This window comes from Pelodiscus sinensis, chromosome 1 (assembly GCF_049634645.1).
Source record: "Pelodiscus sinensis isolate JC-2024 chromosome 1, ASM4963464v1, whole genome shotgun sequence".
NCBI classification, from domain to species: domain Eukaryota; kingdom Metazoa; phylum Chordata; order Testudines; family Trionychidae; genus Pelodiscus; species Pelodiscus sinensis.
In genome coordinates, this window is record NC_134711.1 from 290,145,521 (window position 1) to 290,167,859 (window position 22,339).

The 22,339-nt window shown below is 41.4% G+C and overlaps 2 protein-coding genes across 8 annotated transcripts in view; both read left to right on the forward strand.

Annotated features, from left to right (window-relative positions):
* Positions 1 to 9,192, forward strand: part of TRIM13 (tripartite motif containing 13) — a 41,223-nt gene extending 32,031 nt beyond the window's left edge. For 4 of the 6 annotated variants that reach the window (XM_075919082.1, XM_006121361.4, XM_075919078.1 and 1 more), the window contains one exon: positions 7,222 to 9,192. In XM_075919082.1, coding sequence (XP_075775197.1) covers positions 7,228 to 8,457 — 1,230 coding nt within the window. In that variant the 5' untranslated portion in view covers positions 7,222 to 7,227 and the 3' untranslated portion in view covers positions 8,458 to 9,192. Of the gene's footprint in view, positions 1 to 977; positions 1,095 to 7,221 lie in introns of all 6 variants that reach the window. The other 2 variants (XM_075919079.1, XM_075919080.1) reach the window with 1 other exon arrangement.
* Positions 9,193 to 9,325: 133 nt separating this feature from the next.
* KCNRG (potassium channel regulator) lies at positions 9,326 to 16,299 on the forward strand. Of its 2 annotated transcripts, XM_025183777.2 has the most exons (3): positions 9,326 to 9,650; positions 10,576 to 11,148; positions 14,531 to 16,299. In XM_025183777.2, exons 2-3 carry the CDS (start codon positions 10,667 to 10,669, stop codon positions 14,781 to 14,783), a joined length of 735 nt encoding a protein of 244 aa, XP_025039562.2. In that variant the 5' UTR covers positions 9,326 to 9,650; positions 10,576 to 10,666; the 3' UTR covers positions 14,784 to 16,299. The 2 variants fall into 2 exon arrangements, with proteins under 2 accessions (XP_025039562.2, XP_006121422.2); XM_006121360.4 differs by having other exon boundaries at positions 9,326 to 11,148.
* The last annotated feature ends 6,040 nt before the right edge of the window (positions 16,300 to 22,339 follow it).

The window sequence follows — 22,339 nt, forward strand, 5'->3', positions numbered from 1 at the left end:
CTCCCTCTTGCACAAGAGCCGTTCTTCCTGAAAAAATGCAGAACGGCTCTTGCGCAAGAGGGGTTTTTTGCGCAAAAACAGAGCCTCATTAATTATGCAAATGAGGTGTGGCGATATTCCACGCTTTGCCTCATCTGCATATTTCTTGGGCCAAACAGGTGGGCTACGTCTACACTGGCAGCTTCTTGCGCAAGAACAGCCGTTCTTCCACAAAAATTTGCCGGCTGTCTACATTGCACGAGCGTTCTTCCAGTACAGCATTGTAAAACAGGGCTTCTTCCGGAAGAGTTATTCCTCTCCCCACAAGGAATAAGCTCTCTTGCGCAAGAGCTCTTCCAGAAGAGGCCAGTGTAGACAGGCAACATGAATGTCTTGCGCAAGAAGCCCCTATGGTTAAAATGGCCATCAGAGCTTTCTTGCACAAGAGAGCGTCTACACTGTCATGGATACTCTTGCGCAAAAGCACATGGCAGTGTAGATGCTCTATTGTGGAAGAGTTTTTGCACAAGAACTCTTCCACAAAAGAGTTCTTGCGCAAGAAGCTGCCAGTGTAGACATAGCCTATCTTAAGAAGTGGGTGGTTGAGGGTGCCCCCATTAGTGATGGTACTCTTTGCGGTTGCAAGGAGTAAGGGACGTTGATGGGAGCATTTCTCCTGTCGACCTCCTGCTGTGAGGACTGCACCAGATCTCTACTTAAAGTACATTGACTCCAGCCAGCTATGTTATTTAAATAACTGGAATTATTTACTGTAAGCTGACCTTCGACTGAAATGTAGATGATAGTGTTGAGGGAACTAAATAGTTAACCAATTCCAAATTATGGTGATAGCAGGACAAAATTCTAAAAGATCAAGATTGCTGGGCTTATTAGCCTTCCTTTCTTGGATCCATGTGTCTAAGGAAAGAGGAATGGGAAATCCTTACTTTAAGTTAATATCAGGGGTACTGAATTCTTTGGATTTTTTTTTTGTTTAGTTTGTTTAAATCCTCTCAAGTCAAGAGAAGACTGGTTACTTTAGAAACCAATGCACAGGAGAGAAAGCAATCTTGCACCCATCCATCCCTTCTCCCCTGTTGACCTCATCAGTTTCTGTGAGTACCCTAGTGACTACATGCTGTTATCCTAGAAGCAGGTAAAGATTGAGATATTGATAGTGATTGGAGAGTATGCCTTTATGCTGTCCCTTTGTCATGACTCTTCTGTGGATTATGATGCTGTGGTACAAAGCTTTATATTCACAGTTGTAAAGGCATGTCATAATAAATCCTTAGTTTTAGGCACTTACAGCTTTCTAAAAAATCTTTTGGACTGATGCTATGTTAGGAATTTCTGTTGTAAACTCCCCTTTTTATATGAAGTTTGGTTACTTTATGTTCAGCTATCTTTCAACTTCCTGAGCAAAACCTGTTCCTACAATTCAGGTGTTAAAAAAATGTCTGGTCTGCGGTTCAAGTAACTCAAGCATCTTTTTATTTACTAACTTTGTGTCATGAGAAGTATGAATTTTAATCAGTAAAAATGGTCCTGTTTGGAGAAATCTAGTTTTAAAATAAGTAAGTGAAAATGTGGGTGCTGTACTCAGTTGGGTCAAGTGCAGCCTGCATTGCCTCATCTTTCACTTTGCTCCAGTGGTGAGAACCTTCAGGCCTCATGCAGCCAGTCAGGGTTCCATGCCCAGCATCCTTTTTGCTTTCTTCTCTCACACACTGGGGACCTGCATTTACCTTCTCCTCTCCTTCCCTCCCAGCACTTTTGACTGATTTGTGCCTTGTCCCCGCTCCTCTCCCTCCCCCCAGCTTGAACACTTCAAGCTCTGTGAGGGAGGGAAAAGTGACCTGAACACTGCAAATCAGCCGATTCCCAGCATTCAAGCTCTGGGAGAGGAGGAGGGAGTGGGGACAGAGCCTGAAACAGTGATTCATGGTGCTCCAGAAATGCTGGGAGGGAAGGAGAGGAGCAGAAATGGGATGTGCTTGGGAGAGGAGGCGGGGAAGAGGTTGAGCATGGATTTAATGGATGGTAACCTCAGTGGTGAATAGGGATGTGAAAGGTTAACCAGTGGGGCCTGGAGCAGCTCCCTGCCTGCTGCAGGCAAGGGGCTGCTCCAACCTTGCAGGGAGCTTGCTGTGTCCAGGCCAACCTTGGCAGGAGCTGCCCCACCTGCCTACTTCCCCTTGAATGGGTTAACTGCTTAAACATTTAATTGGTTAAACAGTTAAATGGGGTTTTACATTCATAGTTGCTAAATTGTGAAGTGTCTGCACATCCCTTACTTCTAACCTTCTGGTTGTGGATCCAACCAGAAGTGGCACTGAGTATGAGGTACAGGTTGTACTTCCCTAAACTGGGACACTCTGGTCCGGATGTTCCTGGTTCACAGAGCCCAGGAACAGGAAGATCTGGTGGTTGGGCTAGGAGCACATGGGGGGGAGGGGAGGATGGCTGGTGATTTGAAGCCCTGTGTTGGGTGGGAGGGGAGGGGAGGCAGGCACATTTGGCATGGCAGGGAGCCCAGCAGTAGCGGTTCTGGCCCCGGCCTGGAGCTTTGGCTGGGCCAGCAGCAGGGGGCTGGGTCTGGAGCCTGGCAGCTGCAGGGCCGGGCTGGAGCCCTAGTCCAGGGGCAGCATGGGTCACGAGGGGGATGGCGGATTGGGAGGGCAGTCACAGGGGTCCTCCCCTGGTCTGGCAAATTCCCTTGTTTGGGACTGGTGAAGTCCCAAGGGTGCAGGACCAAGGAGGTTCAACCTCTGTTTTACAGTGTGAACTTTTTTAATGATTTGAAGCTAATGATATTTGTAATATTATATGAGTGATTAAAGCATTTCTTCTTGTCTTGAAACATCTGGCCTGCCCCGTATTAATTTATTTGGGTCCTGGTTAGTGCACATGACTGATTTCAATCTTGCAATCACCTGAAATAGAGGGCCACTCATGTGGCCCACTCACTAGCCTTGGCTGCCCATCACTGCTTTACCTTGTTTCCTGCTACTTAGCTGATAAGCCATCATCTAGAAACAGACTAGAGTAATTTGTTCTGTTTTCTTCAGAGAGAATATTTGGGATGAGGAATTAGGCCATTGTTTTGTGTTTACTTGGACTTGTTTTGAACATCTTCATTGTGAATGGAAAGCTAAAAGGCTTGCTTTGTTCTATAGCTAACATCTTTTGGATTTCAAAGCTATAGAGATCGAATAGCTCCCTTGAGAATACAACTTTAGTTTTACTGAAGGAAAACTCATTGATTCTCAAATCAGTCTGTTCCATACTTTGTACAAGTTGTCACAAGTGACCCAGTTACTTTCTCTACTTAAGTGTTAATCTGTTTTGAGTAGATTCTACCCCAGGATCAAATGCTGCTACAGCCTCTGAGTTGAAATAGTCAGGTACGTTCCTAGGTCAGGGTCTCTAAGGCAGGAGTGGGCAATAATTTTTGATGGGAGGACAGTCCTAGATTTTGGAAAGTGGTCAAGGGCCACACTCTTCCATGATATTAATGGAGGAGATGCAGGGTCTGGGATGAAGGTTGGGTGCAGTAGGGATCTTGGGGATAAGGGATTGGGGTGCAGGAAGGAGAGTGCAGTCTGGGAGGGAGTTTCAGTGAAGGAGGCAGTTGTGACCCAGGACAGGACCGGGGTGCAAGAGTTTGGGTTGTAACCTAGAATAGGAGGGAATTGTGATCTGGGGCAGGTAATTGGGATGCCAGATCTGGGAGGGGATATGGCTGCAGGAGGGGGACACGGGGTTTGGGTATGTTGAGTGGTGGGGAGGGCAGAGGGTTGAGGAAGAGAGGGGATGGGGTGCCAGAGGCAGGCTCTGGCTAGGAGACTTGCCACCCAGCAACCCAACCTGCTTCCAGGGCTAAAAAAGTTTCTCACCCTGCCTGCCCCTCCCCCCCATGATGTGCTTGTGTGAATAACTGAGCCAGAGGGGGAGGGATGCTTCATGTGCTGCCTGTTACTCAAATAGGCAGCTCCCATTGGCCAGTTTCTGATCAGAAGGCAGCCAATGGGATTGTGCTGGTGGCGGGAGTTACACCTGAAGCCTTCCCCTCTGGGCTCAGTTTTTAAGAGAAATGCCCCCCCCCCCGCCACTTTTCTGAGCGGTGTGCAGAGCAGCCTGCCTAGGGTCTCCAGCTGCATCTGCAGACCTGATCTGGTGACCTGGTGGGCTGGATGCGACCCACAGGCCGTATTTTGCCCAGGCCTGCTCTAAGGCAAACCTCAGGTGCAGTTCTTGTCACTGACACCTATTTTTGGGGCATGGAACTCTGAAACCTGGCTGCCTCAGATTCCAGTGCCTGAGCCCTACTTAGCCACTGTTTGTTTTTACTCCCACTCTCACAGTTCCACTTTACTATAGGTGCTGTGAGTTTCCTGTCCCTGAAGAGGTTACTGTATGTCATGTAAGCATGGTGGAATACAGGTTTTGCAAAGGAATTTCTTAACCAGGGTTGCTGTTCTTTTCCAGAAAGTGCAAGAGTTGCATAACTTTGAAAAACAAGAACCTGGAACTAAGGTGCACTCCCCCACCCTGTTAGTTCAGTCTTGTTTCTTCTGTGAGTTTGGTATGATCAACAGGCAAGGCAGAGTCCTCCCACTTTCTCATATTTCAGCCCAGTCTTCTGCCATGCAGATAGCTTCCTTGCTCCAAGAACAATCACCCTGAACCCATAAAGCTTCTGTCCTTTTTTGCCCATATGCTCTAGCTTGGAAGTTCTAGCCCCTTCTTCACATCAGGCTTCTGTGTAGACAGTCCATTGTTGCATGATGATGGGACAGAAGTCAGACATGATGGCGGTGGCTCTGATAGCTTCTCAAAGATATTCTTTAAGTGCCAAGCCTTTAATATGAAATGTATGTTTAATCCAAAATGAAGATTGCAGTGCAAACTGGAGTTCACAGTTTGGTGTAGACATATCCCTCTCTGTCATGTGAACACTCCTAGATTTCTAATGTTACTATTACTGGCATCCACTTGAGGAAGAGGGGCAAAATAAGGTCGTAAGCTTTTTTTGTAAAAAAAAAAAAAAAATCACATGCTTTCACAGAAGTCATAAATGGCTTCCTGAAAGATCAGAAATAAGGGAGGTAGACTGTTTGGTATAAACAGTAGGGTGGTAAAGGGGTAACCGGTTGGCATTACCCTCACCTGGTGATGTTTACTGGTAACCAGTTAACTGGTGGCCTGGCTGGAGCAGTCCCCTGCCTGCAGCTAACCAATTAAACATGATATTTAACCAATTAATTGTTTAAATGACAGTTTACATCCCTAATGAACAGCCAATATTAGTACTATTGTGTGTGAAAATGGAGTCCTTGAATCAGATACGGAGACAACACTCTATTAGGTATTCCAGTGGCTGAGAATGGAGCTGGCAGGACTCCTCAGTATGGCATTTCCCTTAGGCTTTGGGATAACTGACTTTTGTTTAGTTTTCTGGCTGAATAAAAGTCTAGTGCGTTTTTTTTTTTTTTTTTCAAACCCTGCTTATCTATAAGCACATCTCTGGTATTTGGACAAATGAATCTGGGGGTTGATTGTACCCTCTGAGTTTTTCTTTATTTTGTTGCAGCCAGTATCTACCTTGTGGTGAAAGCTTTCTTTTGGTCATCTTACACTTCTTCCTCTTCTTCCAATGCACTTTCTGTGTTCCATGTACCTACTGGTATCCTCAGTCTCCCTCTGAAGGGTTCTTCCTATCTCTCTTTTAAACCACTTTCTTGTCTGTGTTAACCGTCTAGTAGCTTGTCTGGTAACACCTTATGAGAATTAAGGAGAGCCTATTATTTATGACTAACATTACCAATATGACTAAATGGTAATATGCTGCTAAAAATGGGGGAATTATTGTTTCATTTAGTTTTCACAAAGTATTTTTAACTTCTGTCTTCAAACTAATTGGGTTTGCAGGTCTGTCAAATCTAATTTTTCACCCCTATAGGTATCCATTAGGGATGTTAATAGGTAACCGGTTAAACGATTACCCAATAAGCATCCCCCTTAACTGATGCCCAGGAGCAGCCTGTAGCAGGGGCTACTGAAGCCCAACTGCAGTGGACAGCAGTTCCACACCAGCCCTGCTGGAGCTGCTCCCCAAGCCCTTTTAATCGGTTAAATGTAGTGTTAGAGCTATGTTTAACCGTTAAACCAATTAAATGGGATTTTACCTCCTTAGTATCCATCTGTTATCTTATTCCACATGCTAAAACTGTAAGATCTCTGCACCAGAGAACTGGTTTCTGATACATGCGTTCAGTGCTCAGCATAATGGGCTTGATCCCTTACTGGGGCATTTAGGGGCTACTGCAATAAAAGATAAGTCTCAAATTTTTCTTTTGATAAATCGCATGCCCACACAAAAAAGAAATTGCCATAATTAAAACATATTGAGATGTTGGCTCTAGAAATACAGATTGTGTAATAAAAAATGGATCATTATACATTATTTTTACTTCAGTAGTTTTTAAGAATTACTTCCAAGTTCTTACAGTATTTCATCTTTTTGCTGCATATCCCAGTAGCAAGGTAAAGATCATTCAGGCAGCTTTCTTCCCTGCACCCACATTTCTTAAACTAAGATTAAACAAATGCGGAATGGCCTTTGGGTTTGGCCTGCTGAAAGGGATATTTAACAAACTCTGATAAACTTGAGGAAATTCCAATGTTTTACTCTGTCACCTTTAATATTGCTTTCCCCTTCTGCCCAAAAGTGACAATGTTTGAGGCATATATATTCTTTAAAACCAATTCTGTATTTGTTGTGGAAGTGAAATCTAATAGTTTCTGGTTCAATTTTAATTTTGCCATATTGAAATTTTACAAAACAGATCAAATCAATCTCTGAATATTGCATCACTGCTGTAAGGCTTACGTGTTGAATTAGTAGTCAAATCATTTTCAGCAGATATGAAAGACCACTGTCAGGTTTAGTTAACATTTCTTTTCAGTGTTTTTGCTAAGTCTGTGAATCTGATTTTTGCTTTGATACTGAGCAACTTTTGTCTGATCAGATACTAGAACATACTTAAGCAATTAGTAGAGTTCCCTGATTTGTGGCTGAACTGGTTGCGTGTGCACAATATGCATATTAGCCCAGCTAAGATCCCATCTTGAAATTCCTTGGTAAAAAAGCCTTTTGTCAGCCAGTGCAAGCCATACTAAGCTTGTCTCAAATAGAAGTTACTTTTCCCTATAATATTTTTCCCCTTCTTTCCATAGGATGTGATGGAGCTCTTAGAGGAAGACCTCACCTGTCCCATTTGTTGTGGCTTGTTTGATGATCCTCGGGTTTTACCTTGTTCTCACAACTTTTGCAAGAAGTGTTTGGAGGGAATCCTAGAGGGAAATGTCCGGAGTGTGGTTTGGAGACCACCTCCCCTTTTCAAGTGTCCTACCTGCCGGAAGGAGACGCCTGTTACAGGAATCAACAATTTACAAGTCAACTACTCCCTGAAAGGTATAGTGGAGAAGTATAACAAAATAAAAGTAACTCCCAAAATGCCTATGTGTAAGGTACACAGTGGGCAGCCCCTCAACATTTTCTGCCGCACAGATATGCAGTTGATATGTGGTATCTGTGCTACTCGAGGTGACCACACAAAGCATGTATTTTGCTCCATTGAAGATGCCTATTCCCAAGAGAAGCGTGCTTTTGAGACTCTGTTTCAGGGCTTTGAAACATGGCGTTGTGGGGATGCACTCTCCCGGCTGGACACCTTGGAAACAAGCAAGAGGAAAGCACTCCAGATGCTGACAAAGGATTCTGACAAAGTGAAAGAGTTCTTTGATAAACTGCAGCACACACTGGAGCAGAAAAGAAATGAGATTCTGTCTGACTTTGAGACCATGAAGCTTGCTGTGATGCAGGCATATGACCCAGAAATCAATAAATTAAACACCATTCTACAAGAGCAACGAATGGCTTTTAACATTGCAGAAGCTTTTAAGGATGTATCTGAGCCCATTATATTTCTGCAACAGATGCAGGAGTTCAGGGAAAAAATCAAAGTGATTAAGGAAACCCCTTTGCCTTGTTCCAGTGTAGTCATCAACCCTACAATAAAAAGCTTTGATACCAGCCAATGGGATGGTGTAAAACTAATAGATGTGGACAAGCTTTCTTTGCCTCAGGAAAACAGTACACTTAATTTCAAGATTCCCTCAGTCTTTTCACACAGATTTATAGTGACTTCTCTGATTTGCTTATTTCTCCTTGGAGTTACCAGAATGACCTTTGTAGAATCTGTCTTTGACAATCTTCAGTGCTGGAAAACTCAACTCTTTACAATTGGGTCATCCTACCTGGCAGATACTGTGGTTATAGCTGATCATGCAGTGTTCTATTGGGAGCAAATGACAGATGGAGCTTTTCTTCTAAGTGAAAAGTGCAAAAATTATACACTAGTAGTATTGGATAATGTTGCACAATTTGTGTGCAAGTATAAACTATTATAAAATGCAACATAAAAGCACAGATTAAGATGCCCGAGAAATGACTGGAACTCAGGTGTAGAAAACAGTTTAAAAAAACCCTTCAAAATCTCTGACTTCTGATGGAAGCATATAAGACTCAGAATGTTTCTGGAGGAGTTGTTGTTCATATAGCTCTAGCACTGGTATGCTGAAAGTGAAACCAAACTTTGGAAAACTATACCTTTGCTTCTGAGAGCTTGTTTCAAAATGTGTGTGTTTTTTTTTTTTTTTTTTTTTTTTTTTTAAATAATGCATTTCTTTACTCTGACCAAAATGTAAGGCAAAACTAACAATGTGTATATATAGTCAAATATTAATATAACTGAGTGATTTTTTTTTTTTAATGTCCTATTGTAAAAACTGCTGGTCCTTCAATGCATCAACCTTTTGTTGTTGTTGTTGTTGTTGTTGTTGTTACGGGAAGTTGTTTGAAATTAAGAAGGATGCTCCTGATCGCCAGGAGAGGTAGGCTGTAAAGTTTGCCTAAGACTGGCCAGCCATTTCAAAATACCAGATATTAAATTTCACTGATGCCTCATTCTGATATTCAGAGTACTATAGATAAATTGGATATTACAGGGTTTATAAAAAAGTCTTCAGGGCAGTCGTCTTGAACAAATTGCAGCATGAAAGAGAAACATGTGGAAGTGAGTGGGGCAAAATAAGCTGCAAGGTGCCCTTTTATGTGCTGTGCAATAACATTTTGGTGTGTGTTTTTTTTTTTTTTTTTTTTTTTTTAAAAAGCCTCTTGCATTCTAAAAATGTCTCTAATGTAAATAATTTAAGCTCACTGTTGGGAAATACAAACAGTCGCTCACAATTGAGGCTACAGTGCAGCTTATAAGTGAGAGTAAAGTATATGATGAATGGATGGACTAGGGAGTTATCTCCACTCCCTTTCCCTCAAAGTAAGAACAGTTTTATAGCTTTCTATGAGGTACAAGAATGAAAAATCTATTCTTCTAACAGTCACGAAGTGAACGTCCCTCAAACGACACAATCTTTCCAACAGTGTGAGGCTGGTGGAGAGGGGATCTTCTCTTCTCTGGCTCTCCACATCAGTTGGTCATAATTTCAACATCTGGAGAGATGGGGTGCTGCTTATAATCCTGCTGTATAATCATATCCATTAATGTTGGCCATTTTCTTGTGTTAGAAGATTCCTTAGTCCTGAGGTGAGTACTGCTCTTTATCTCTTCTCTGTAGTTGGAGCATGGGTTGACATACATGTGCTAGCTAGATTAAAGGCAGCACATCTAAAAATAAGTGATGACATGGCAGCATGGGCATCAGTGCAGGTCAGCAATATGAGTATGTATCTAGGATTCCTGGCAGACTTGTACAGCTTCAACTAAAATTTGTGGTACTGTGACTTCATTGCTGTTCTCAATACTACTAGTTGAATTAAAGCTAATGTGGGTATGTCAGCCCATATGGCAATTGCATCTTCAACTGCGGTAAACTTACTCAGTGGCCGTTGTGCACCAGGGAAGAATTTAGTTCAGTGAGTTTCATGGCATAACGAACACCTAAAGAAATGATACAACAGACCATATCTCTTATTTCATACAAACATTTATCACTGAAGCATTTCAGAACAGGAGCATTTAATGGAATACACTTTCAGCTTCTTTGAACTGTTTTCATTTCAGAGCATGACTGCAGTTAGTTCTTACCATTAAATACATTCAGCAGGGGGTCACCCACAGCAATATAGAAATGAAATCACCTTATGATTCTGTAAAATTCGTATACTGAATGTTTTGCTTCTGAGTATTGTTCTTGGGTTTTTGTCAGTGTTTTTCTAAACTTGGAGTTAATTGTCAGTCAGCCATATTTCAACAGTCTTCGGAAGCTGTTTTTTATTTCGAGAGTCCAAGTTCCCAAGCAACCAGGATCTGAAAATGGCTATCCTAACTTGTATTTACTCTTGTTGCCTGGGAACCTTACTAGTGGCTACACACCTCACTGCAAACATGCAGTAAGTTCACTGAATGGTACTTACGGTCCCCAGTTGATTTTTCATTTTAGAAATAGTTTGGTTTGAAAGATACAGGTCAGCGTTATAATCTTTGATTGTGTCTCCACCAATATGAGCAGTCAAGAAGTGGCCACCCTGAATGTGGGAGGTTTGAAATTTACAACACGGGCTTCCACCCTGCAGAAGTTCCCAGAGTCCAGGTTAGCACGGATGTTGAATGGCAATGACCACGAATTCAGGCTGGTGAATGGACAATTCTTTGTGGACAGAGATGGAACTTTGTTTAATTACATCCTAGATTTTTTGAGGACACTCCAGGTTTCTCTACCCACTGACTTTTCAGACTATCAGAGGCTGCAAAGAGAAGCAGACTTCTATGAGCTTCATTCCCTGGCTGAGCTTCTGAACCAGGAAAACTTGCTGAAGCCGAGACCAGAGATCTTGGAAGTGCGCTTCTTGCTCCAGGAAACTCAGGCTTTCTTCCGAGTCTTTGGCTCTTGCAGCAATACTATTGAGGTACTGGCTGGATGGGTCACTATGTTTACAGAGCAGTCTTTAAGATGGAAATGGAGTAATGATACTTTTCCTTCTCTGAAACAACTCACTCCACTCCCTTTGGAGAGACCGTCTCATCATGACCTGGTTTTTCAATGTGGCACTGACTATTCTGCTGGTGACCAGCTGGTGGCAAGGTACTCACCTTTTTGTGTTTTTTCTTTCTTGAAATAATTCCAAGATTTCTCCTTCATAAAATACATACAATTTGCTAGAGTGTAATGAGATTATTGAATAATCAATTGATGGCTCAATGCCAAGAGGTGACTGATTTAATTTGTTATACTGATCTAACTTCTTGTAAGTTTCCTTAACTTTTAATGTTTTTTTTAAAACCTATTATTCTCCTCATTAATTTGACCTTCCTCTCACCTTTTGCTCTTTCTATATTTCTGAGGTGATTGTCCAATGGCATGGCTGAGTCACATCTGGAAACTATTGGAAAATGCACAATTAAAGTATAGTAGAGGAAAAGAATCACTTGCCAGCAAGTACTATTTTGTATTCTTGATTCTCTGCTTATAGCCTACTGTTTATCCCAAATATAATTGCCTCCCTGTTCTGTCAGCCTAATGATATAATAATGGGTTCACTTTGCCTGTAGTAGCCAGAATGTTTGATCACTGAAAATGAAGTCTGTGAGTTGTCTGAAGTAATGGGCAATCACGGAAGATGTTCCTAATTGGCAGAAACGATTACTAATGGGTAGAAACATATTTTTTCTTAAACATCTCAAAAAGAGATTAACTCAGAGAATTCCAGGTAACTTCTTTCTGAGGAAAGAAGGAAGCTGATTTCTCTGAGTGAAGGTTAGCACGGATGTTGACTGGCAATGACTGTGAATTCAGGCTGGTGGGGTGGTTAAGTCTGAATGTGGGTTAATACAAGTTTTGAAAATTATGAGTTTAATATGCCATTATCTAGTGCTCATAAGCATTATGACAGACCTAAGCCAGCAGCCTGCCACACTGGTGGAAGGCAGGTATACAGGGCCCTGGATAAGTGGTTTTCTCTTTCCAGAATAAACTACTAGAGCCTGCTGCACGAAAATGAAGGCAGGAAAACACCTGGGGCTAATTAATTAGATTGCTCCCTCAGGCAAGTCACTTAACACCTGCAGCTAATTAGAGCCAGTGGAGTTGTTTTAAAAGGCCTCCCCTAGGTAAGGAGAGGGGGGGAAGACAAAGAGTGATGGACTGGAAGGAGAAAGGGAGGAACAAGAAGAAGCTGTGTGTGAGCTGAGAGATGGCTAATAGGCATCAGAGGGAGACATTTTGGAGGCATTGTTTGGAAGTAGCCCAGGGAAAAAGCTGCCAAGTCAGAAGGGAAAAACAACCTTGACTACTGCTGCTACTTTAGGGGCCCTGGTCTGGAAGCTGGAGTAGTGGGAGGGCCCAGGTTCCTCCCAAACTCTCCCCCACACCAACACAGTCCTGGTCTCCCTTCTTGGAACAGGTTCTGTTGAGTTTTTACCCCAAAAACCATGGACTAGCCTGTGATGAGTGTGGTTCACTAAGCTGTGGACTCTGCCTCCTGTGAAGAGAAATGGGTCGTGTATAGAACCACAGTGAGTCTCTGAGGCTGATATTATCCACCAGTAGTGCAAGACCCACGGGGCACGACCAGAACTTTGCCACAGCATCTATAGTGCTTGTAACCCACCAACTTGGAAAAGTAGGACTAAATGGGAAAACTTGCCCACAACAACTTCATCCAAGATAAATACGGAATAAGCTGTGGATGGGAGGAGAGGATGATTTCGTTGTGGAGATGGCAAATAAAGGCAGAGTTAAGATGGACTCATCTTGTTCCCAAACTGTAAATGCAAGGTTTTGCTTTGTAGAATAAAAATTGTAGACACTACATGAGTTTGGTCCTCTTGCCATGGATTTTTTTTTTAAATGATAAATCAGTGACCTCTGTGCTAGCCATGTCAGCCTCTAATTACATAGTTCTTGATGGTTTTTAAATGCTCTAAAGAGTGATTTTTTTTTTTAATTATACATTTGGAATGTCTCAACCTATGTTCTTCTTTCCCATATTATCTTCCATGGCTCTTAGAATGCCTGGATTTTTATGGACACTTCACTGAAATAGTACCGGTAGGGTTATTCTCTCTTAAAATATATGAATTAAACAATTAAGAGAATGTTGGGTTAAAAAAATCAGTAGGATTTCTTTATATTTGACTTTTTTTTTTATTTTCTTTAACTGTATAATTGTAAGAAGCTCATCCTGGGCTTTCTCACATAGCACATATGAGGCAGTGCTTAAATGCCATTTATTACAGCTTTTTGGATTAACACTGAATCAGTGTAGGTTGTGACAAGGTAAAAACAGTGAGAAATTAATTTGTTATAACCTCTATTTTGACTTTCATTAATCAAGCCACATTTTTCTGTTCAGCTGCAGAGGAAAAAATCTTACAAGTCAGTTTTGATTATATGATTAACTTCTGTAATCAATCTTTTGTGATTATATAGAACTTAGTTCTTTTTGCAGATCTTTAACAGAATTGCTCCATAGTTCATGAAGTATTATTTACATTACTTTCATCCTTGAAGTATCTGGATGAATTTTTGCAAATTAATTTACTTTAGGTGTAAATAACTTTCATAATTGTTACTAAAAAGTTTGTGTACAAGACAACAGAGCAAACAACTCTTAGCAGAGCAAGGTGTTTTGTAATGAATAGTGCTGTTACTTAAATTAACCCAATTTTGCTGTTCTTGCCACAGTTTGACTATTCTCCTCTGAGAAACTGTTGTACATTATGCATTGACTTTAGTTTCTCTCCATTAAACAGTTATGATCACTTGTAAATAGGTATGTAAAATCCTGTTTAATTGGTTAAGCAATTAAGAGGGGGGCACTCCAGCCCACCTGGGGCTGGAGTGCCTCCTCCTCTCCCAGCCGCTGTCGGAGCAGCCCCTGCTTGTGGGCTGTCTTCCTCCTAGGCCCACTGCCAGTAGGTAGCTCCAGATGCCTGGAGTAGCCCCTGCCTGTGATGCGCACTAGCCACTACACATGGGGCAGTGCCAGACTCCCAGAGCAGTCCCTGTCTGCAGCAGGTCCCACAGGGCTGGAGCAGCCCCCTCTCATAGCGGACAAGGAGCTGCTCCATCCCCCATTGGGTATCCAGGATATGAGAGATTAATTGGCAAGCGTCACCTGTTCAGGTGACTTTGATTAATCAAGCTACATTTTAGGGTGATGCTTACTGGTTAACCTTTCTCATTCCTACTTGTAAGGAGAAAGTGGACTTCATAGTGGAAAAACAAAGTGCCTGTTCAGTAAAAAAATATAACTGGTCAAACTGAGAACAAATAGCTGTGCTTTTCACAATGAAAAGAATTAATATATTTAGAAAATTAACCTGGATTCTTGGCTAATGTAAATCAGTGCAGCTTTTTTGCAGTCAGTGGAGTCATACTCCTATACATCAGCTGAAAATTTGGCCTGTTAAAAACATGGCTCCATCCTGCAAGAAGGTTAACACTTTTTTCTCTCTTTCTCTAGGTATGTTTCTATAAAACCCGATCCTAGAAAGCTGATTAATGGAACTAATGTTCTAGGCTTACTGGTTGACACTTTACTTAAAGAAGGATTTCACCTTGTGAGTACCAGAACAGTCTCTACTGAAGAAAAAGTTGAATGCTACAGTTTTGAAAGGCTGAAGAGACCAGAAGCCCTTGTCTTCCCTGCCAAGGAAAGCCAAGAGAACACTGGTGGAGCACAGAGGAAGTTAACCACAGTGCAGAAGCGGAAATGAAACCCATTTCCTTACTGCCTACTTTTTTGAATCTGTGAAGAGCCATGTGTAGACATTACTAATCCTACTATTCCTACTATTTCTTTTTATTTTAAATTGCAACTATTGAAGGTGATAAACTGATTGAGAAAACAAAACTTCCTCCCCCCTCTTTCCTTCAGCCATTTAATAGAGAAGCGAAGTTCTTATTTTTCTCCTGTTCACCCTTTTGGAGCAGGGTAGAATACTTACACACTGAATTTGTAGTTCAGTATCAAGCAGTTAAATGTGCAACACAATTTCAAAAACTGAGATGGGCATAATGGAAAAAATGAGCCATGCTGGGAATAAAGGGAGTCCCTAAAGAGAGGTTCTTGCACTTCTTGCAGAATATCACAAAGGAGGCTTTAAATACTTACACAAGCAAGCTAAGTAGTAATAAGGCCCACTGAACCGTCTCTTCTAAAACCTTTTTAGAAGATTCATAGATGGCTGGAAAAAAATCTTCATTTGAATGATTACGTACTATTTCTGCAAGCAAAAACTATGAACAGACTGCTTTCAATTAATTAAGAAACAACATTGTGGAAATATCACAGATCATGCTCCAGTCTTTTATCTATGAAACAACCATTAGTTCAGTGTATTAGCTCCTCTTGTAGGATCCCCCAAGAAAAACCTATTAAGCAGTCCTTCAGTGCTCTGAAGTTAATAAATGTAATATTAAAAAAGCATCTTCTATGCAATGTGTGGCAGGTTGTAATGAAAGGTCAGTTAATTAGTAGTGTCCTAATTACAAAAATAAAGACTGAATTGCTTTTCAGTAGAAACGAACAGGCTGGAATTCTTAACTAAAATAGTTCAAAGAACTTTTCAGCATTTGCCAAATGCAAAGGACAGCCAGGGTGAAGAGCTGACCAAGGTGACTTTAAGACATGGCGACGTTGTTCAGTCCCTAATGCTTGCACCAGAAATTAGTACTGCCTCATGACTACTCTTAAATTATGATGGTTTGAAGCAGTTCTAAAAATGTGGGAGGTTCTGAGTCCATCCCTTCCTCAAGTGTGTGACTATGCCAGGAAAGGGTGGCATAGTAGTGGACTCTGTCAATTAACACTTTCCCCTGCTCTGGTAAGGCCTATTAATGGCAACTTTAGGATGGTACAAGGGAGCTTGGGAGAGGATCTGTCCCAGTAGATCACTGCTATTAAGGAGAGGTTGTGGAGTTGCCAAGAAAGCAAAGACCATCTTGAATGTTTAACTCTGTGTGGCTTCCTAGTATTGAATCCTCATAGAAGCTGTAAACATCTCCAGTTGAGGACAATCAATGACTGTAAGATGTACTTGACAACCACTTTTAACAGGAAAAGAAAATGGACTTGACTGTACCCAAGGTCTGTAATGAAGTATAAACTAAGACTTTTAATATCCTTTTGTAATGGAAAACATTGGACTGATTCACACACTGCAGAAATCTTCCTCATAATGTGTTTTTTATTCTTAGTTGTGTTGAAATAAAAAATGATTTTTAAAAATACTTTCTCCCTTCTAGTGGATTATTTGTGATCTTTGCCCTCTTTCCATAGCCCAAACTGATCACTTTAAAGTATTTTAACAGACTTTAAATAGGGCAGTTACTACTGGGCTAACCTCAGTGTTTCTGGGTCCTGTAACTATTTAAATGACTTGTGCTTCAAATTTTATTATACAGGATGATGATTACTAATGGTTGTTAAATACCAGTTTTATGTGTATAACATAAAAGGAAAAATGCATATTTGAGAAACAGGTGTTTTAGCCAAAAAGTGTTTAACTCAGTTTTCTAGCCTGCAAGTTCTTAGAGGTAGATAACCTTAGCTTTTGAAGACAGTTTTGCACTAAGACATTACTTCATAGAACACTAGAACTGGAAGGGACCTCGACAGGTGATCGAGTCCAGTCCCCTGTCCTCACGGCAGGACCCAGTACTGCCTGCCATCCCTGATAGGTGTCTGTCTAACCTGCTCTTAAATATTTCCAGAGATGGAGATTCCACAGTCTCCTTGGGCAATTTATTCCAGTGTTTACCTACCCTGACAGTTTGGAAGTTTTTCCTAATGTCCAACCTAAACCTCCCTTGCTGCAGTTTAAGCCCATCGCTTCTTGTCCTATCCTCAGAGGCCAAGGAGAACAATTTTTTTCCCTCTTCCTTGTGACACTTTAGATACCTGAAAAGCGCTATTTCATGCTCTGTCTTCTTCTTTCCAAACTAAACAAGCCCAATTCTTTCTGTCTTCCTTCATAGCTGATGTTCTCTAGACCTTTCATTATTCTTGTTGCTCTTATAGAATCATAGGACTGGAAGGGACCTCGAGAGGTCATCGAGTCCAGCCCCCCGCCCTCAAGGCAGGACCAAGCTCCGTCTACACCATCCCTGACAGATGTCTATCTAACCTGTTCTTAAATATCTCCAGAGAGGGAGATTCCACCACCTCCCTTGGCAATTTATTCCAATATTTGACCACCCTGACAGTTAAGAATTTTTTCCTAATGTCCAATCTAAACCTCCCTTGCTGCACTTTAAGCCCATTACTCCTTGTCCTGTCCTCAGAAACCAAGAGGAACAAATTTTCTCCTTCCTCCTTGTGATACCCTTTTAGATATTTGAAAACCACTATCATGTCCCCCCTTAATCTTCTTTTTTCCAAACTAAACAAGCCCAGTTCATGAAGCCTGGCTTCATAGGTCATGTTTTCCAGACCTTTAATCATTCTTGTCGCTCTTCTCTGTACCCTTTCCAATTTCTCCACATCTTTCTTGAAATGTGGCGTCCAGAACTGGACACAGTACTCCAGCTGAGGCCTAACTAGTGCAGAGTAGAGCGGCAGAATGACTTCACAAGTTTTGCTTACAACACACCTGTTGATACAACCTAGAATCATATTTGCTTTTTTTGCAACAGCATCACACTGTTGACTCATATTCAACTTGTGGTCCACTATGACCCTTAGATCCCTTTCTGTAGTACTCCTTCCTAGACAGTCGCTTCCCGTTCTGTATGTGTGAATCTGATTGTTCCTCCCTAAGTGGTGTACTTAGCATTTGTCCTTATTGCCCTTAATCCTATTTACCTCAGACCACTTCTCCAGTTTGTCCAGATCATTTTGAATTATGACCCTATCCTCCAAAGTACTTGCAACCCCCTCCCAGCTTGGTATCATCTGTACTCTCTATGCCAATATCTAAATCATTGATGAAGATATTGAACAGAACCGGTCTTAAAAGAAACCCCTGTGGAACCCTATTTGTTATGCCCTTCCAGCAGGATTGTGAACCATTAACTACTCTGAGAACGGTTATCCAGCCAGTTATGCTGGATGTATTAGGCGAGGTATTTCCAGTAGGGATAAGGAGGTGTTGGTGCCATTATACAAGGCATTGGTGAGACCCCATTTGGAATACTGTGTGCAGTTCTGGTCTCCCATGTTTAAGAAGGATGAATTCAAACTGGAACAGGTACAAAGAAGGGCCACTAGGATGATCCGAGGAATGGAAAACCTGTCTTATGAAAGGAGACTCAAGGAGCTTGGCTTGTTTACTTTAACCAAAAGAAGGCTGAGGGGGGACATGATTGCACTTTTTAAATATATTAGAGGGATAAATACCAGGGAGGGAGAGGAATTATTTAAGTTTAATACCAATGTGGACACAAGAACAAATGGCTATAAGCTGGCTAGTAGGAAGTTTAGACTTGAGATTAGACGAAGGTTTCTAACCATTAGAGGAGTGAAGTTCTGGAACGGCCTTCCAAGGGAAGTAGTGGGGGCAAAAGATCTATCTGGTTTCAAGATTAAACTAGATGGGTTTATGAAGGGGATGGTTTGATGAGATAACATGATCTTGGTAACTAATTGACCATTCATTATCAGTGGGAAATAGGTCAATGGAGGGATGATAGGAGTTACTATAGAGAACTTTCTGGGTGTCTGGCTGATGAGTCTTGCCCACATGCTCAGGGTTTAGCTGATTGCCATATTTGGGGTCGGGAAGGAATTTTCATCCAGGGTAGATTGGCAGAGGCCCTGGAGGTTTTTCGCCTTCCTCTGTAGCATGGGGTACAGATCACAGCTAGAGGATTCTCTGCATCTTGGGGTCTTCAAAGTATTTGAAGGCTTCAGTATCTGAGATATAGGTGAGAGGATTATTCTAGGAGGGGTGGGTGAGATTTTGTGGCCTGCACTGTGCAGGGGGTCAGACTAGATGATCATAATGGTCCCTTCTGACCTTAAAGTCTATGAGTCTGAGTTTATGCATTCACCTTACAACTTACATGGGGCTACTGTATTTGCCTAGTTTATTGATAAGATCTTGTGAGACTATCAAATGCCTTGCTAAAGTCTAGGTATACCATGTCCACTACTTCTCCCTTATCCACAACACTCATTATTCTATCAAAGAAAGCTGTTAGATTGGTTTGACATGATTTGTTCTTTACAAATCTATGCTGTTACCTCTTACCTTATTGTCTTCCAGGTGTTTGAATTCCATTTCTCCATTACCTTTCCTGACACAGAAGTTAAACGGACTGGTCTGTAGTTCCCTGGGTTGTTCTTATTTCCTTTTTTTATAGATGGACACTATATTTGCCCTTTTCCAGTCTTCTGGAATCTCTGCTGTCTTCTTTGAAAAAATCATGGATGAAAGCTAAAGGCTCAGATACCTCCTCTATCAGCTCCTTGAGTATTCTAGGATGCATTTCATCAGGTCCTGGTGACTTGCAGACATCTTTTCTAAGTGATTTTTAACTTGTTCTTTTTTTCTTTTATCTTTTAAACCTACCCCCTTCCCACTAGCATTCACTATATTAGGCATTCCTTCATCATCAGACTTCTTGGTGAAGACCAAAAAAAGAAGTCATTAAGCACCTCTACCATTTCTAAGTTTCCTGTTACTGTTTCTCCCGCCTCACTGAGCAATGGGCTTACCCTGTCCTGGGTGTTTCTCTTGCTTCTAATATACTTATAGAAAGTTGTCTTGTTTCCTTTTGTAGCTAGTTTGAGCTCATTTTGTGCCTTTGCCTTTCTAATCTTGTCCTTGCATACCTGTATTGTTTGCCTATATTAATCCTTTGTAATTTGTCCTAATTTCCACTTTTATGACCCTCTTGATTTTTAGATCATGCAAGATCTCCTGGTTAAGCCAAGGTGGTCTCCTCCCATACTTTCTATCTTGCCTACACAGCAGAATAGTTGGCTTTTGGGCCTTTAATAATGTCCTTTGAAAAGCTGCCAACTCTCTTCAGTTGTTTTTCCTCTTAGTCTTGCTTCCTGTGGGACCTTACCTACCAGGTCTGAGTTTAGTAAAATCTGCCTTCCTGAAAGCCATTGTCTCAATTTTGCTGTTCTCCCTTCTACTATTCCTTAGAATCATAAATTCTATGATTTCATGATTACTTTTACCCAAGCTGCCTTCCACTTCCAAATTCTCAACTAGTTCCTCCCTATTTGTTAAAATCAAATCTAAAATAGCTTCGCCCCTTAGTTTTTTCAACCTTCTGAAATAAAACATTGTCTTCAACGCAGTCCAAGAACTTACTGGATAATCTGTTCCTCACTGTGTTAGTTTCCCAATATGTGTCTGGGTAGTTGAAGTCCCCCATCACCACCAAATCCTGCACTTTGGATGATTGTTAGTTTAAAAAAAAGCCTCATCCACCTTTTCAACCTGGGTAGGTGGTCTGTAGTAGACCTCTAGCATGACATCACCCTTGGTTTTTTATCCCTTTTAACCTAACCCAGAGACTCTCAACACATCTGTCTCCTATGTCCATCTCCACCTCAGTCCAAGTGTGTACATTTTTAATAGATAAGGCAACACCGCCTACCTTTTTTCCCCACCTATCCTTCCTAAGCTGTACCCTTCTATACCAATATTCCAATCATGTGTTATCCCAAGTCTCTGTGATACCAATGATGTCATAATTGTGTTTATTAATTAGCACTTCAAGTTCTTCCTGCTTATTACCCATACTTCTTGCATTTGTATATAGGCATCTAAGATGCTGATTTGATCTTGCCTCCCTGTTCTGCCATGTTCCTCCTTGTTCTCTATTATAGCCTATGCTCCTTCACTGTGTGAGTTGGCCAACTTCTCCTGCATCAGAACTAGGAATAGAGCCCTGTCTTGTGAGTTGTACCAGTCCCATCTTCTATCTCCTTGTCAATTAAATGTGAATAGATCTTGAATAGATCTTGATGTATTTGGGCTGCTCTATTTAGTTGTTTAAAATGAAAATTTGTATGCACTGAATTCATCTACTCTTCTCCCCGTTCAGTCCTTAGGAGATGGTCCATATTGAAACTGATCTTTTGGTCACAGTAGATAAGGTTTTGCTTTGTCACAATGATGTCAGTAAGTTGTCTTTAGGTGAACATCATGTGACAAGGGGGTTGCTTTAAGTGGTTGACACTTTTTTTTAATCTCCCCCCTCCCCCCCGGAGTTCTTTTAATGTAGTAAAGAAGTCATAGATTGACCTAAATTTTGGTATTTAGTAACATCATGTTCTGAAGTAGTCTTATGCTCATGTCTGAGTGTTGATAAAATAATGATCTTGCCTCTACCTTTTTTTTTTTTTTTTTTTTTTTTTAAGTAATGGACCACTGGATATAAAGGAAACTAGTGCTAAAACATGACTCTCCCATTCTTAGTGTAATCTGCCCTCCATATTCTTCTAATATTAGAAAAACAGAACCCTGTGAAAAGCAGTAACGACTGGCTGTTGGATATGCAAAAAGTAAATACAGAAGGAACACATGACACAGCAGTGATATTTTTTTTTAAAAGGAAAGATGGGCTACTTTTTTCTTCATAATTTGAATTTGTATAGCACTTGGCTCTCAAAGGACTTCACCAGTAATTAAGATTTTGATGCCTTTGTAAAGTAGGTTAGTAGTATACCATTTTACAAGGATGGCTCTTTAGTGGTACATCTTATTTTAAAAAATTAGCTGTTGCACTCCTTTGCAGTTCTGGGGATTGGTGGCTTTTTTTTTTTTTTTTAAAAAGACTCTTGTAAGATGAAGAGGTGGTCTATTTCCAACTTGAATATACAATAAGCTGCTGATGCTAATACAGGGAGTCTGCGCTATAAAGTATTTTTGTATCCTTAGTCCAGCTCATACGATGAAGCAGGTCTTGCCCACATAAGTTCACGATGCTGTACATTTTGGTTAGTCTGATTCCACAGGACTACTCCTTCTTAAAGTTATAGATTAATAGGGCTAGCCCTCTGAGATTTTGTATCCCTAGTGATAGCTTTGCAGCTACTGGATAAAGATTGAAAGCCCTTCAGGAATTAAGAAAATTGCAGTTTTAGATATCCTGTGCATATGCTACTGACTGATTAGCTAAAATGAACTGTGAGGGGACAGAGCAGTGACACAGCTCTGTCCCCTCACCTGGTTCACCCACTGAGCCCCTCACCTGCTCCTGGTGCCTTGGGTGGCCCCCCGAGTCTCCACTGCAGCCACACGTCCCTGGGCTACGTGTGTGAGGGCTAGCGGGAGGGGGGGGGGAGCGCTCGGGCCGGCCCTAGGGC